The sequence below is a fragment of the Penicillium vulpinum genome (genome assembly GCF_028829585.1).
Source record: "Penicillium vulpinum strain IBT 29486 chromosome Unknown utg000004l_segment0_segment0, whole genome shotgun sequence".
In the NCBI taxonomy this organism is placed as follows: domain Eukaryota; kingdom Fungi; phylum Ascomycota; class Eurotiomycetes; order Eurotiales; family Aspergillaceae; genus Penicillium; species Penicillium vulpinum.
Genome location: NW_026643244.1, coordinates 1,343,861 through 1,359,953, shown reverse-complemented (window position 1 = coordinate 1,359,953; position 16,093 = coordinate 1,343,861). Strand labels below are relative to the sequence as shown.

Here is a 16,093-nt window from a genome sequence, read left to right as displayed (position 1 = left end):
AACAACAAAAAAACAAAAAAAAAAACATGGCTCAGCGGTGACTACGGCCTCCTGCAGCGACCAACTCGGCCATCGCTCACCGCCCGGTCCCAAGTTGAGAACTTCCCTTCTCATTGGAACTTCATTCCTCTCCCTTCCCCAGCACCAGCCTGTCATGTCGTCGCAGACCATGACTGCGCCAGCCGTGGGCCATCGACCGCCTGATCCAGGCTCCGATAGCCCGCTATACGACTATGGCTGCTCACCAAACACCACACCCCCTTCCAATCCTCGAGACGACTCCGCAATCCGCGCCATGCAGAATAATTCTGCCCCGTCAACTCCCAACGGGATGCCCGCCCCGGACGTCGCAATCAAAACTGAATGCTCAGACAACAACGAATTTTCAGCTGCGCAGAGCCAGCAAGATGCAAATACCCAAAGCGCCGCAAGTGCGCTCCTAGCACAGCTTCTTGGGAACCAATCTGCGACAAACTCGACCCCTACTACCATACAACCTGCCCAACAGGACGCGGACGAGGATAGTCACATGGATATCAAGATGGACGATTCAATCTCCCAATCATTCGACATGTCTGCCCAAAACCCCACATCCATCGACCCGAGCTTACACCAAGACACCGCCTCGATATCTCGTGAGATTCAGGACTTGCTGAATGGGAAAGCTCTAGATGACGAGCTTATGGCAGCAAATTCACACCATGATTTGAATCATACAGGATTCAACACATCTGATGCAATGGGTACCTTGTCCGATCCCATGAACCCGAAACTGAACGACGAACAGCCCTCGCTCCTCCCGCCCTTAGATTTTTCCGCCGCCCCGAAAAATGCGTTTGAAGCTTTCCACCAAAATGAGCTGCTCACGGCCGCCTTTCTCTCACAAAACGCCGATCTTTCGGCTTTCGGATATCAAGATGTGGCAGCCTCAATCGCTGGATCGGAACCTAAGATCCAAGCATTTGCCAAGTTGGAGTTTGATGATGGGCATTTTTACGTCAATACCTACTCATTTATATTAGGGCGAGACGTGCGCGCCGCTCGCGCCGCCCATCATCGAGAGTTCCAGTACCGGCAGGCCGTGCGAAGCACTCGGGCGAAGAGTTCAAGTGGAGGAAACACATCACACACACCGAACCGTATGAAGCGGGAGGAAAGCGCTGCCATGATGGGCAGTGTTGTCAGTGATCGGGGAGGTATTATGGGCTTTGATCCAGATATACCCCCGCATATTCCGAACAATATGAACATGAGCCGACGATCCTCAAAGTCCTCCTTTGACGAGGCGGTTGTACCATTGCATGCAAACCCCGCTCAACTACAATCGACAACCGACTACAATGCGCTTGCAATGCAATCTTTGCAAGATGGAAACGGAGACGCAAAACCTGTGGATGCCCTGGCTTTGCTCCCATCCCCTGATTCCTGTCCCACCATCCCAATTCACCCCCCAACGACCGTTGACGGCAGTGCCGCAGGCCATCGAGGGATTTCTCGAAGGCATGTCCGGATCTCATACAATTTTGATCGTAATTTGTTTGAAATGGAAGTAATGGGACGCAATGGAGCGTTCATTGGGGCTGATTGGCTATCACCAGGACAGGTTCGCCCGTTACACAGCGGTGACTACATCCAAATTGGAGGCGTGCGCATCCGCTTTTTGCTACCAGATGTCCCTATCGGCGAAACTGGAGCGGACCGGATGGAAGAAAAATTGGCAGAAAAGGAAAAGGTCGAAGAGGAAGAAGACAAAGATGCCCGTGATTCCATGGAAATGGATGATGACATTGATGAATCTGAGAGACTTGGAAGTGACAGTGGCGAGAGCAGGGAACCTTCAAAGAAGATCATCCTTAAGACAAAGGATTCAAAATCTCAAACAGTGGATTCTATTGAGGCTGGGGATAACGATTCACAGCCAGCCCGCCGCCGGGGACCTGGACGCCCTCCCAAGGATGGGATCATGTCCAAGCGCGAGCGAGCTGAGCTTGCCCGGGAGCAGAAAAATGCCGCCAAACGCGAGGCCAACGGAGGCATCACACCACCTCCGCCCAAAGTGCCTAAGGCTGGGAAGACAGTTGCCAAAGAATCTGTCGTTCCCGAGTCACCAAAGCCATCCGAGAAGCGGAAGTACACAAAGAGAAAAAAGCCGGATGGTACACCAATGGATTCTCCCCTTCCATCAACAGAAGGCGGCCAGATGTCTGCAGAGCCCCCGCAAGAATATGTCAAACCACCACCGGTCAAGAAGCGCAAACCATCACGATCACCATCTCCCAACTATCCTCCGGAGTCTGCTTACAATGCTGAGGATCTGGCAAAGCCCCCGTACAACTACGCCGTTCTCATCTTTGATGCTCTGACGGAAGCCGGCACGCCAATGACGTTGAAGCAGATCTACCGCGCGCTGAAATTGAAGTATCCGTACTTCCGCTTCAAGTGTGAGACTGAGGGCTGGACATCCAGTGTACGGCATAACCTGAACGGCAACGGTCATTTGTTTATGCACGCAGAGCGAGATGGCAAGGGCTGGTCATGGCAGCTTATTCCCGGCGCGTCGGTTGAGAAGGAAAAGAAACGACGCCCTTCGCCGCCGCCGCAGGTGTCCCACCCTCCTACGCCTGCTCCCCAGCAGTACATGCCCATGTCCCACTCTTATGCACCACCTCAGGGCCCGCCACAGGTGCCAAATCCGCCACAGCATTTCCAATTCCCTTCCATACCGCCTGCTCCTTTCCCGGCATCTGTTAATGTGGGAGGACCTCCATCACATTCCAGTCCCTACGCACCTCCACCGAAGGTCTCTGCTCCTACACCAACCGCTCCTCCTCCTCCTGCTCCGCCGGTTCAAGCTCCTGTTCCTGCTCCACCCCCGCCTCAGGCTGCGGCACCGGCACCGGCACCGGCACCCCCGCCAGCGCCTACACCTGCCCCTGTCTCCGCTCCTATCCCGTCACCTGCGCCAACACCTACACCGGCTCCTATGCCCGCGTCTGCACCCGCACCTACACAGGCACCCACGCCAGCACCGGCGGCACCGGTACCGGCGTCGGCACCACCACCAGCATCAGCGCCTGCACCTGCACCTATCAACCCGGCTGCATCTTTCCCCATCCCTAGTCAACTCCGCAACAACCTTCCAGCTGCATTCGCGGCGACCATCCCTTCAACCTACACTTCGCCCTACGCATCCGCCCCTACTCCGCAAGGCGGCCAGCAGCAACAGTTGCAGACCCCACGGCCTCCTCACGGACCACCTCAGCATCATTCCCCTTATTCACAACAAAAGCCGCCATCCTCTCAACCTCCTCACAACAACCCGCAGCCTCGGGCCTATCCTCCATCTGGTGGAGTGCAGTTCCAACACCAGCATCAGCACCAGCACCAGCACCAACATCAGCCAAACGTCCAACCCCAGTCGCAGCAGCTGTCGCATCCTCCTCAGCAGCAACATTCGCTACCTCCTCACCACCAGCACCAGCCGCAGCATCAGCACCAACAGCACCAGCATCAACACCAACACCAGCATCATCCGCCTCCAGGCCTCCCGGCCCACTCTCACCACCAACAGCAACACCCTATCCAGCAAAACTCTGGACCAGGGCCACAAGAGTCATCCTCGTTCATTGACCGAGCAAACAAGGCAATCGATGACTTCGAAGCTGTTCTCATGGAAGACTACGAGGACAAGAACTACATCCGGGAAGTTCTGCGGAGTGCGCGTGCACGTGTGTTGGGCGATGCAACAGAAAGCTCCTTCCCAGGCGGCGAGCCAAAAGACGAAGCCGTCATCATGGACGTGCTACGCAATCTGGTCGGAAGTCTGAAAGACGAGTGAATGGCCTCCTGGTTATATATATTGGTGAAGGAAACGGTTTCCTCCCTGACGACTTATCGAGTATTACGAGTCTTATGGTTTTGATTTTTTTTCTTCTTTTTTTTTCCCTCCTTCCCGTTCGATTTATTAGTTCAGAATTTGTGCTTTGTGTTTTGCAACATGTCTGGATTCGTTGAATCTTAATGATATCCCTCTGTTTTTGCTGACAGGCGTTTGCTTGCGCCTTGTCGATTTTTTTGGTCGCACTTCTACCTTTGTGTTCTCTCTTCTTTAGGCTTTTCATGGCCCACTGTTTTGGAGGTGGTGCAGAGGGATCGCCCTTGTGGGATGATCCCGACTTGCTTGTTTCTGTTTGTTTTCATCCTGGCGTCACCCGGCCGCCTGGTATAAAAGCGTAAAAGCTCAGCATGATAGAAATACCATTTACATTGACCGGATTTAATACTCATTCTCTTTCTCCAGCACAAGCATGGATGCTGTACTAGTATTATTTTGTCAATGGCATCTTTGATATCTATTATGCTGACTGGATATTCAGATTATTCGTCTATTCTTGATATGTTGATATCTAGTACTGCTGTATAATCAAGTCTGAATTTTATACTGAGCAAAGAAGGAAGATGATCTCTACATACCAGTCATCTCTTAAGATCACGACAAATGGGCTTCGCCCTCATGTATACGAGCTACAATGGAACTAGGTCAACTTCACAACCGTATATCTTCCTGTCTTGCAAGGGGGGAAAAGTGATTCTTTTAAACATTCCTTTGCTCTCTACACATATAACTGTGTTCCAAATGCCACACACGAAGAAATAACACACTGCTAGCCTGGCTTCGATGATGAAGACATCGACATCCAAAGCAACCTTCCTTCCTGCCATACCAAGGGCCAAATCTTGCCGTAAATTTCCTTCTCTGGGTTCTCAGGATACCGGGCTATAACCCCGTGTTCTTTCTGTTTTCTAGAATCCAGCCAACACATACCGCATTGAATTTGAGGTAGTCCATGTCGGTCGCTTGATAGTGGTGACATTTAGAGGTTCTCAACACCTAGTCAATATCCCAGGAGTCGAGAAGCTGAGCTAGATATGGGAAACACGACTTATCGGAGGATTGGTGGATGAGATTCTCCTGCTGGTATCCAAGAGCGGCTCGCATCGTGGCTTCTATGGTATTGGGAGCGTGGGGTGTGGTGGTTGGTCAGCGGATGTCAATCGGAACGGTAGGTGAAGAGAGTGCAAGTGTGTTAAGTGGAAGTGAGAGGCATGTTGGTCAGGCTGGATATTCGGGTTTTGAGCTCTGAAAAAACGGAGGTCCAGCGTAATGATGTTATATGTAGACCGGAGTCGGGAACCCACGCCAACATCTAGTCAGCTTCCCATTTGGTATCTACTCATCCTCATGGTCCTTTTGACCATCTGGGAAATTTGCCTGAATCTTCCCAAGCCGAAGATTAGAGAATTTCTCTCGCACGCGTTTATGTCTTTGTCGACGCAGATCAAGCATTCACTTGGAATTTGGCTGGTGCTCAGAATGGAGAAGGCCATGATAGCTTTTCTTTGTCTGTGCAACAAGTTGTTCCGGTTCGTGACGGTTAATTGTTGTGGAAGGAAGGTCGATGACAGGGCTTATTCCCAGCGGCGTGTGTAGAGCCAAGGTACCGATCTGGGAATGCTGTTCATCTTGCCGAACCCATTAATAGCGTCATTTTCATCATCGTTCTCTTTCGAGAAAGGGGAGCACAAGCTGAATCTCATCGCAATCCCAGTCGTGCTTTCCCAATCACTGGGATGGTGCAATTAATTTGTCCGCCTCCATGTCGTAGTTTTGAAGGAGAGTTGTGTCGAGATTGATTTAGGGAAAAGAAAGAGACAGTTAGGGAGGGAGGTACGTCATGCCCTATGGCTGTTTCCAATCTAAACAATGGCTTTATCCTAGCTCCCTTTCTTTCGAGCAGGTAGGCCAAAAAACGACATTTTCGAGGGAATATCGGTGGAAACTCAGACCGGAGAACACGGCCTCTCTGGGTGAGGCGCTATAAAAAATAAAATTAGTGAGGAGATCTTGGATAGAGACGCAAACAAAGGAATAGGATGACAAACAGAGAATTGGTGCAAGGCAATTCCGTGTACTCGATTCTGGACAGAACCCGAGATAACTTGCCCTCAGCGACGGGTTTGATATGCGTGGGATTTCCACCATCTTGTAGGGCCAGCATCTTGTAGAGTCGCTACCCTCGAAAGATGAGGGTTCCGTTTTCCAGATCTGAAACTCCAATCTCGAACACAGTTGTCCAACAAATGTAATGAATTTGGTATAGGATCTCAACCGGAAGCATTCTATTTCTTTCTTCTCAGAAATGGAATCTGTTCGTTCCATCGTAATGAAGTAGCCTCATCATCAGCGCCAGTCAAGGGGGGACGATGGGCTATAGATTTCGTTTGTCAGTCAGAATTTCCGGGACCACCAGGCACATCTAACCACCCACTGGCAGCATATCAAGCATTTGGTAGAGCAGAAGGAGCAGGACAAAGGCTATCCCATGACGAGCCATGTCCTTCTCCTTAACATCCACCTCAACAGAGTATGTGCTGCAAACAAGCTTGGGTGGTATGCCGGGGTCACTCTTCCTATGTAGGGTATGGACTAGCTTACTTTTTTTTTCTTGTAGTCTGAATAGATGATCCAGCTTGGCATCGTAGTTGGCACCATATGTGACGATTCCTGCAACTGGTATCGTTTCTCTTTTTGAGTTGCCTAGATGTAGTCGCTCAAGTCGTTTTTTGCATAAGCGACAAAAAAAGAGCTAAAGCCGAGCATGAATGGCTCTATTGTAATGAGCGTTTGTCCTGCATAGAAATATTGAAGATGGGTATCCTAATTCACTCACTCGGCTACGACTTCAGATATATGCCTCTATCAAGTCAACAACTTGATTCAAAGCCTCCATGACCTTCTCAGATGTGGGTGTTTCCATGATGGACAGGGAGACCTCCTATATCTGGTCAGAAAAGATCAATGAATTCAGAGTGCGAGTTCTCTCACAGAGTGGCAGGGCATATCCTGGGCGGGAGGAAGCGCAGTCTTAGCATCGAGAAAGTCTAATGATGTATGTCGAAATGACAGAATTCCAGGGAATTTCGGTGATCCTAGATGCTGCGCTGACAGATCGCTGTTGATGGCAATTGGCAATGCAACTGGGTTTATGTTCCTTCATGTAAAGTAGCTCGTTTTTTGCTGTTCCTTTTCGTGACCTTGTCGAGGACGAGTGAGATAGCTTTTAGGAAAGAATAAGATTTTTGTATGTCACTGGAACAATGGCTTTGGGAGCATCTTCAAATGTCGGAGACAGGGAAGCTCTGTGACTTCGCGCTTCGTTAAGAACATATAGGCCTCAAATAGTTGCTCTTAGAGCACCTCGAGAAGGATTTGACTCAATTTTTGGCTCGAGGGCATCAGTTCGATTGTTGGCTGAAGGCTATGTCTCCAGCCCTTTCGAATCTCTTGAGGTGGAATTTAGAGTCGTGTTGTCGCTGGTAACATTGTATAAAGCCCAGACGCAGAGCGTGGTGGCCTAAGAAATATTCTTGCCATGAAGGGGGTTGCTTTTTTATTGTGAAACCCTGACTTCAAAAACTACAGCAAGCGTATGGATCCCATATGATAGGGGTTTCTTCGTTTGGATCCAGGAACTTGAGGTAACCCCGCTTGATAGGAGTAGCAAAGAGTTCATGGGTATCCATTTTGGTGCCATTGTTGAGTTGGCCGACTAGCAGCAAGAATGGCTGTGGGAGTCCAGTCTAAACCTTTTCGTTTTGAATATGTTTAGGCTGCGAGCTAACCATGATTACAATCAAGGTAATTCCCACTCGATTCAGAGGCCGGATGAGTCTGTGAGAATACTGTAAGTATTTATCTTGCCGGGGCATCATAGGGCACTGTGGGTATCATACTGTTATGCTCCTCTTGATTGAGTCTTGCTCTTATCTTGTTCTGCGTGAGGCAAATGTTCTGGGCAATCTCAAGTTCTTCCTTCCCAAATAGGGGATTCTGCTGGTTGGAGCCACCTAGCTTCTGTATTCCAATTCGTGTGTTCCAATGAGCACACAGGGGGAAAAAGGCGGGATGTGGAATGAGTTCATTTTATTCGAGATATTTCTGGGAAATTCCAACATTTCCAGAAACCAAGATGTCCAGTTGCCATTCTTTTGTTGTTGACGTGATCATTTGTTGGAATATCAGTGTAGATACTCCCCATTGACAGAACAGGTCCATGGGAAATGACAAATTCGGAATTTACCTGGAGTGACAACACCCAGAGTTAGAGGAGACAGGGTGGAAAGCAAGGTAGGAGGTGCTGTCGTATCTCTAGGGGAATTCTATAGTTTGGAATTTTGTAGCGGGACTCATTCTTCAAAGCTTGGGAGCCCGTGAAAGAAGATAAAGAGATGACGTTGAACAGTGCAAAAAAAAGAGTTGAAGGAGAGAGTAGAAGAAAGTAGAAAAGAGAAAATGAGTGGGGGAGGAGAATATAAATAGAAAGGAAAAGGGAACTAGGGAAAGAGGGAGGACAAAGGAAAGAGCAGTAACGGGAAAAAGAGGTTCCCCAAAAAAGGAAAGAGCGATATAACTGAACATTACATGCTTAGAATCTTGTCAAAGTTTCCTCTTTATGGTATATCTCACACCTCACTACTTTGTATATGATATCATTTCCTTATAAAGTATAGCCAAGGCTGATTGACAGAGCATTACAACTGCGCACCTTCTATCAAGTTGGGTACTAAACAGCTGGCTTCGCGCATTTGTTTAAGCGATTTCCTTGATGCTCACAACTCCCACAGGCCCAGCGTCTCCGAGTCTTGCTGTTTCTGAGCCTTTATTTGCACAGAACATGCAGCCGGACTCTTCATCACAGCGTTAGTTCAATTATACCTACTGGCATGACGCGTTTATCGTCCAACGACGACGAGAACGATCCCTCTTCCGACGACGATCCATCAATGGACCATTCTTCGGAGTCTATATCAGGCCCTGGTCTTGAGCGGCTACATCTAGGCTACTCAAAAACATGCTGCTGAAGCATATGTCCAGTCCCCATCGCCTAACACCAGCGCAACCCCCGGGAAACGCCAGCACGGACAAACTCAGCCGGATCAGATCACAACCCTACGGCATCCACGTGCAGATGCTTGTGCTACTCGAGCACTAGTACAGCCTCCATTGCCTAACACCGCCACACCACCGTCAAGACAGCAGGCCGGACGAACGCAATCGGGCCAGACCATGACCCCACAGCGTCCACGCGCAGATACTCACGCTACCGAAACTCATACAGGCATCATTGCCTAACACCAGCGCACGAGCACATGAAACAGATATCAGACCAAGTTATCCCCCAGCCTATACCAGAGGGGCCGAGGACATGAAAACTCCCTAGAGTAGACAATGTCAAATACAAATAAGATCTGAAGAATTGAAGAATATTGACAGCTATCTTAATCATTTATTATAAACATAATAATCGAACAACAAAAGACATAAAAGAGACAGACACCGACAACCCATAACAAACACAGCTAGCCAATCCCTGCACCTTCAACAAGCAAAGAGACTCGACAAATAAATGCCCAGTACATAGCCAAGGACAGGGACATAACGTATTCTGTGAATGTGTGGAAATAGCCATAGCCAGTCTGTGGTCTCATTTCCAATTCATATCCATATCCAGAAAGCAAAAAATCCTATGATCAAGCCCTGTCATAACACCTCCAGACTCTAGAAGTTGAAATGAAACTCAACACCCGGGCTAGGACTAGGACGATAGGTTGATCACAAGCAGAAGAGAAAAGAAGAAAAGAAAAGCAAAGAAAAAGGTGAAGAATAAAAAAGGAGCCAGCCTTTGCCCTGCGGAATGATACATGTTGTACATCGCAAGATTCCCATCATACATCCCAATTCAAGGTCTATTGGCAAGGTTATGCCGGATAGATACAACGAGGATTGAGAGCATTGGGTGAAACAGTATTAGGCAATATCTTAAGAAGAATAAGAACAGTGACAAAGAAAGTAACATGAAATAATGTATGGATGTAAACGGGAAGCAAGAGTAGAAGGGTCATAGGAAACAGGGCATATTCATTCGTTGCTTCTTCGAATAACTCATGACCGTTTTGATTTCTTTTTGTTTTCCCCAAGTTTCCCTTCTCTTTCTAGTCTGAAAAAGTTCACTTGCTTTTATGCATGTGTCTGAAGACCAAAATCTCAAGACACAATAATCATAGGAACTCAGAACAAAGATCAAGGGAGCACATGGAATTAAGACCCCGGCACAGTGTGACCAGCAACAGCCGTGCTTGTGGACAAAAACACCCCGACCGAAGACTCATCTCAAAGCCTAATGAACTCAAGACAATGTCATGTCAACCGGTAGGAGAAAGAAGCCAATCCAGTACTAGTACAAGGGAGACTTGACATCCTGGACTCCACGTCGGATGACATCCTCGACGCGCCAGCGGGGAGGGGAAATATTTTCCGAGCGCCTGCGGTGCCATTCCTTCTCCAGCTCTGGAGGAGGAGCCGGAAGTTCGGCAGCAGGCAGTGCACCACCAGCGATACCAGTGGAGAATTTCAACTGGAGGACAGTACCAATTTCATCACAAGCGGTCAGCACACGGTCAAGATCCTCCTTGGTGTGCGCAGCAGAGACACAGAAACGAGCACGGGACGAGACTAGTGGAGTGGCCGGGTAACCAACAACAACGACAGATATCTTTCGCCGGAGCATCTCGTGCGAGAATGCAGGCATCTTGGCTGGGTTGAAGAGAAGGAGTGGAATGATTGGTGAATCGTCGTGACCGTACACTATAAAGCCAAGACGCTTCAAACCGAGACGAAGGTATCGGGAATTGAAAGCCAATCGCTGCAATCGCTCCTCACCCTGACCGGGAACGAGCTCACCGCTGATGATACGCAGAGCAGAAGAGATCTGAGAAAGCACTGCAGGTGCGGGAGATTCTCCATAATAGACACCGGGGTTGGTCGCACGAAGTTGGTCGATCATCACCTTATCTGCCGCAATGTAGCCACCGTTGGCACCGAATGACTTTGTAAGTGTGCCCATCAGGATATCCACCTCGGAGGTATCGATGCTGAAGTAATCACAGACACCACGTCCCTTGGGACCAATGGCTCCAATGGAGTGGGCCTCATCAACGAAGAGGTTGAACTTGTACCGGCGCTTCAACTGCACGAGACCAGGAAGGTTGCACATGGAACCTTCCATCGAGTAGAGTCCCTCGACCACGACCAGAATCTTCTTCCAGGGCCGGTGAGTGCGCGGTTGTCCCTGAGAAATAGCCTCTCGAAGTCTTGCCTCCAGATCCTTCATGTCATTGTGCTTGAACATAGCGATGGAGGCTCCAGAGAGACGAGCACCGAAACGGATCGAGGCGTGGTTCAGTTCATCGGAGATGAGGAGACATCCCTTCGAGACCAAGGCGGGGAAGATGGTTGCGTTGGTGCCGAAGCCCATGGAGAAAATCATGGACGATTCTTTGCCCACAAACCTGGCAACCAGATCCTCTACTTCGACATGCAAATCCTGTGTGCCGGACTCCGCTCGGGTGCTGGGTGCTGCAATGCCGTACTTCTTGATGGATTCCTCCGCAAGATCCGCACAAGGGCCATCCGACTGAGCGAAACCCAGGTAGTTGTACGAGCTCAGATTCAGGGTGTCGGTAGTGGTACCCGTCAGGAAGAAGTGCTGGTTGTGGTCATCTGTGCCCCGATCGATAAGAGTAATGGTGCGGCCAGGAACACCGGTTACGGGGCGCTCGAAGCAGTCGTTGATGCGCAATTTCAAACGACGCACATAAAAGTTGTCGAAATCGCTGTTGAGCGCACCATAGCCATTACGAGGCTTGAGATGGCGGTAGTGTTCCTCGCGGAATCGCTTTCCAAAGAAATCACGGACATGTCCAAAGGCAATTAGGATTAGGTAACTGATATAGGTGGTGAGCAGGTAATAATACGGCGGCTCGTCCATCACCGGCTCTGGGAAGACACCGCCAGGGTGTCGACTGGAGTATCGGTGGCTAGGATGACCGATTGGACCAAACTGAGCATGTTGTTTGGCCAGCCGACGGGCTTCCTCTGGGGTCGGAGGCTGGAAGAGTGTTGTAGGCATCTCGTCCATGTTGGGATTATCCGCGGTGGCTGTTGAGAGAGAGATCGTCGGTAGGGACAGTGAGGCCAAACTTATCGGCGGAGAAGAATTGTTAGGGTGAGAATGCCCAGCGTGTCCAATTTCCGTCTTTGACTTTGGCGAGACCGAGAATAACTGAGAAAGACGATTGGACTTGACGGTGGGGGCCTTGATGGAGATACCGCCCTTTCCCGAAGAAGGTGAAAAGGACGGCGGGTTGGTAGAGGTGTCGTTGGAAGAGTTGCTGCTAAATCGACGAGGCATCGCAGGAGGAAACAGCGTAAGGTTTCAGCGGGTGTTTTTTTCTCACGTCAGGATCGAAGGGCGCTTTTGGTTTGGCGCGTCCAGATTGACGATTTTAAAGGCAGGGACGACCGGAAGTAATGGGAAGTTGATGCCTTGAGTGGGCTGTGTTCTCGGTGACTTCAGCGGTCTTCGGCGGAGTGGATAGCAACCTCATACGATGGATTGATCTGGAAAACACGGCCAATTAGTTGATCGTTCTGGATCAGCCCTGGAGGCATCAATATGACTTGAGCCATACCCCGTTCCAAAACCAACTAGACTCAGGAACTGCCAGGTCACAAGTTTCACAGAAGACGTACCTCAAGGTTGATTCAAGGTAAGCGGGAGCCGAATACTCCGAAGGGGCTTAAAAAAATCGGGTGCACGTGGAATAGAGGCAAGAAACACGAAGGGGCAAAGAGCCCTACGTTCGGATGACGAAGAGACCAATCGCGCTTTAGCACTGAACAGAAATAACGAAGCCAAAACGAGAAGGTTGAAGAAGAAGAGAGAAGTCTGAGAAGGTAAATAAGAGAGACCTCCGTGTTTCTCCCAAGCTGCGAACCCATTATGCAGTGACCTCCTGGTATTAATTAAAAACATATGCAGTACAATAATACACACTAATAATTGCATGTGATTGGCCCACAATACATAACGACAATGTATTATTACCATATCAATACCAATGGCTTTTTTTTTTCGCACTAAAATTTCGGGCCCGAAAAGGCCCAACACACCTATGGAGACAAGGCAAAGACAAGACGAATGGGGTTTCCACAAGTCCACAATTATTCTAGCCAAGTCGAATCCCATGGATTTTACCCCTGAAAGATGGAAATTCTACATACGAATAATGATCTACAATGTACATGTATTGTGCGCAGAGCATAACACCCCCAAAAGGCGTAAAGGGGGTCATGGCATGTTCATCCGGTGTATCCGGAGTCAAGGACCCTGGTCAAATAGTAAACATCATGTCGATTCTTTCTGTGACACTTACATTTACCATATATGTGACATGAGGTCCACGGAAACGGTAAGGTGCCTGAGGCAGAAAATGGTACTTTCCTAAGGTTTTTCAATGTGACATCCTCTATACTCCAAATAGATCCATATCAAAGAAGCTTCAGTACAATTCACGAGTCACGTCCAGGCTTTTATATTCAATATAGAAATTATCTTCCCCGTAGCCGCGGAGATCGGCAACTCAAGACCCGATCATCCCGCCCGCGGTCCCTTGGGGTAAGGTATTTGCACTGTGTGACTTGCTCTTGACTTGCCAAGCTTTGACCTTTGGTGCAAAGCCCTATCAAATTCTTCAAATCTGTTGGGAAGTCTATTGTCACATGGTCTTGGGGTCCTTTTGTGACAATAGATTCAACAGGTTCAATCTTAGCACATTCACCAGTCTATATATACTCGACGCTCCGAATTTCAATCCCTAGCTTCATTGTGTGCACTATTGCTACCAACATTATTAGCTATGCCTCGCATCGGAATCATTGAGCCCAAGGTCAAGGAGCTTTGGCGGCCCACCTCTCCTGAGACAACCCAGATCTATGATTTCATGACTAAAGTGAACAAGAAGTATGGCTTGTTACTGAACGACTACAACGCTCTCTGGGAATGGAGTGTCTCTGAACCAGCTCAATTCTGGGAAGAAATCTGGCACTATACGGAAATCAACGCTCATCAGCCATACCAACAGGTGAGTAATTCCCATTCGAGCCTAGATGCGTTATCTTGGACATCAGGAGATATCTCGATTTTAATCAGATCTTATACAGGTCCTTAGTTCAAAAGATGTGCTATTTCCTAGACCTTCATTCTTCGAAGGCAGCAATTTGAACTTCGCTGAGAATCTTCTATATCCCGCCACCTCGCCGGATGAAGATTCCGTAGCGGTGATTGGCGCCACTGAAGCAACCCGCGAATTCATTTCATGGAAGGAGCTGCGAGAGCGAGTTCGGCTGTGCGCAAATGCTTTGAAAGAAGCAGGTCTGGAGACCGGCGATCGTGTCGCTGGCTTTGTAGGCAATCATGCTAATACCGTCGTGGCAATGCTGGCCGCTGCCTCGATCGGGGCCTTTTGGACTGGCGTGTCACCTGACACTGGTGTGCATGCAGTCTTGGAGCGCTTGAAGCAGATCCAACCTAAGATTCTCTTTGCGGACAATGGCTCCTTTTATAATGGCAAGGTGCATGGCTCACATGCCAAGGTGTGCGAGATTGTCTCTGAATTGCCAGACCTTGAGCTTTTGGTGCTCCTTATCACTACCCCAGAACTTGAAGCTAACCTAGATGATCTTCGACCTGCAAATGGGAAAGCAAAGGTTTATGATGATTTCCTGTCTGAAGTCAAGAACCCTGGGGCGCCATTAGAATTTGCAAGCTTGCGACCGGATCATCCTGTCTATATCTTATACTCGTCCGGTACAACAGGGGCCCCCAAGCCTATCGTTCATGGGTCTCTAGGCACATTGTTGCAACACAAGAAAGAGCATCTTTTGCACTGTGACATTCGACCAGGTGATCGCTTGTTCTACTTCACAACAACAACCTGGATGATGTGGCACTGGCTGGTATCGGGCTTAGCCAGTGGAGCAACAATCATCCTGTATGATGGTTCACCCTTCCGACCCTTTGATGTTGAAGGCGGAAATGGAGAAATGGCTATGCCACGGCTGATTGAAGAGCTTCGAATTACCCATTTCGGTACATCAGCTAAATACCTCTCTCTCCTGGAACAAGCTGGTTTGAACCCGCGCAAACATGCCCATAGGCCAGTATCGTTGAAGACTCTAAGGGCCATCTTTAGTACTGGATCACCATTGGCACCATCGACATTCGAATATGTTTATTCCTCTTTCCACCACGACATCATGCTTGGCTCTATCACCGGTGGCACAGATATTCTCTCTCTATTCGCCTCCGGCTGCCCGATTCTCCCAGTTTACAAAGGAGAAATCCAATGTCGTTCTTTGGGAATGGACATCTCAGTGTTCGACTATGCTGGCAACGATATCAGCGCAACAGGCGAACCCGGTGATCTTGTCTGCCTCACACCCTTCCCGGCCCAACCAGTCATGTTCTGGCCCCCGGGACCAACAGGCTTGGAGAAGTACCGGAAGAGCTACTTTGACGTGTTCGGGCCATCAGTCTGGCACCACGGAGACTATGTGCGCTTGAACCCACAAACTGGAGGTGTGGTCATGCTAGGCCGCAGCGACGGTGTACTCAAGCCATCCGGAGTGCGATTTGGAAGTGCTGAGATTTACAATATTCTACTCAAGCATTTCGCCGACGATGTGGAAGATTCTCTTTGCATTGGTCGGAGGCGAGATGGCATCGACACCGATGAGACGGTCGTTCTGTTTGTCCGACTTATTTCTGGCAATGGCTCTGGTATGCCGTCGGATCTCGCAGCACGCATTCAGTCCACTATTCGGGAGGAACTTAGCCCCCGCCATGTCCCCGGCATTATCGATGCATGTCCCGAGATTCCGGTGACTTCCAACGGCAAGAAGGTCGAGAATGCTGTCAAGCAGATTTTGTGTGGGCTTAACATCAAGATTGGTGCGAGTGTTGCGAATGCTTCATGTCTTGATTGGTATAGAATCTGGGCTTCGGAACACCTTTAGTTACATTAATTCTTTATTACATAGCAAAATTGACGCTTCATAGATATTTGCTATAGATTAAATATTTTCATGATTCCACACCCATATGTTCACAAGCATGTATATATATATATTCGA

General features: G+C 49.1%; 3 protein-coding genes across 3 annotated transcripts; 2 read left to right on the top strand and 1 right to left on the bottom strand.

The window, feature by feature from the left end:
- Positions 1-154: 154 nt before the first annotated feature.
- N7479_009072 (forkhead domain protein) lies at positions 155-3,838 on the top strand (the record flags this gene model as incomplete). Its single annotated transcript, XM_057256765.1, has 2 exons — positions 155-2,800; positions 3,527-3,838. 2 exons carry the CDS (start codon positions 155-157, stop codon positions 3,836-3,838), a joined length of 2,958 nt encoding a protein of 985 aa, XP_057104223.1.
- Positions 3,839-10,295: 6,457 nt separating this feature from the next.
- Positions 10,296-12,311, bottom strand: lcb2 (putative serine palmitoyltransferase 2; the record flags this gene model as incomplete). The annotated part of the gene is made up of 1 exon (XM_057256764.1): positions 10,296-12,311. One exon carries the CDS (start codon positions 12,309-12,311, stop codon positions 10,296-10,298), a length of 2,016 nt encoding a protein of 671 aa, XP_057104222.1.
- Positions 12,312-13,818: 1,507 nt separating this feature from the next.
- On the top strand, positions 13,819-15,976 carry N7479_009070 (acetoacetate--CoA ligase family protein; the record flags this gene model as incomplete). The annotated part of the gene is made up of 2 exons (XM_057256763.1): positions 13,819-14,043; positions 14,123-15,976. 2 exons carry the CDS (start codon positions 13,819-13,821, stop codon positions 15,974-15,976), a joined length of 2,079 nt encoding a protein of 692 aa, XP_057104221.1.
- Between the last annotated feature and the right edge of the window lie 117 nt (positions 15,977-16,093).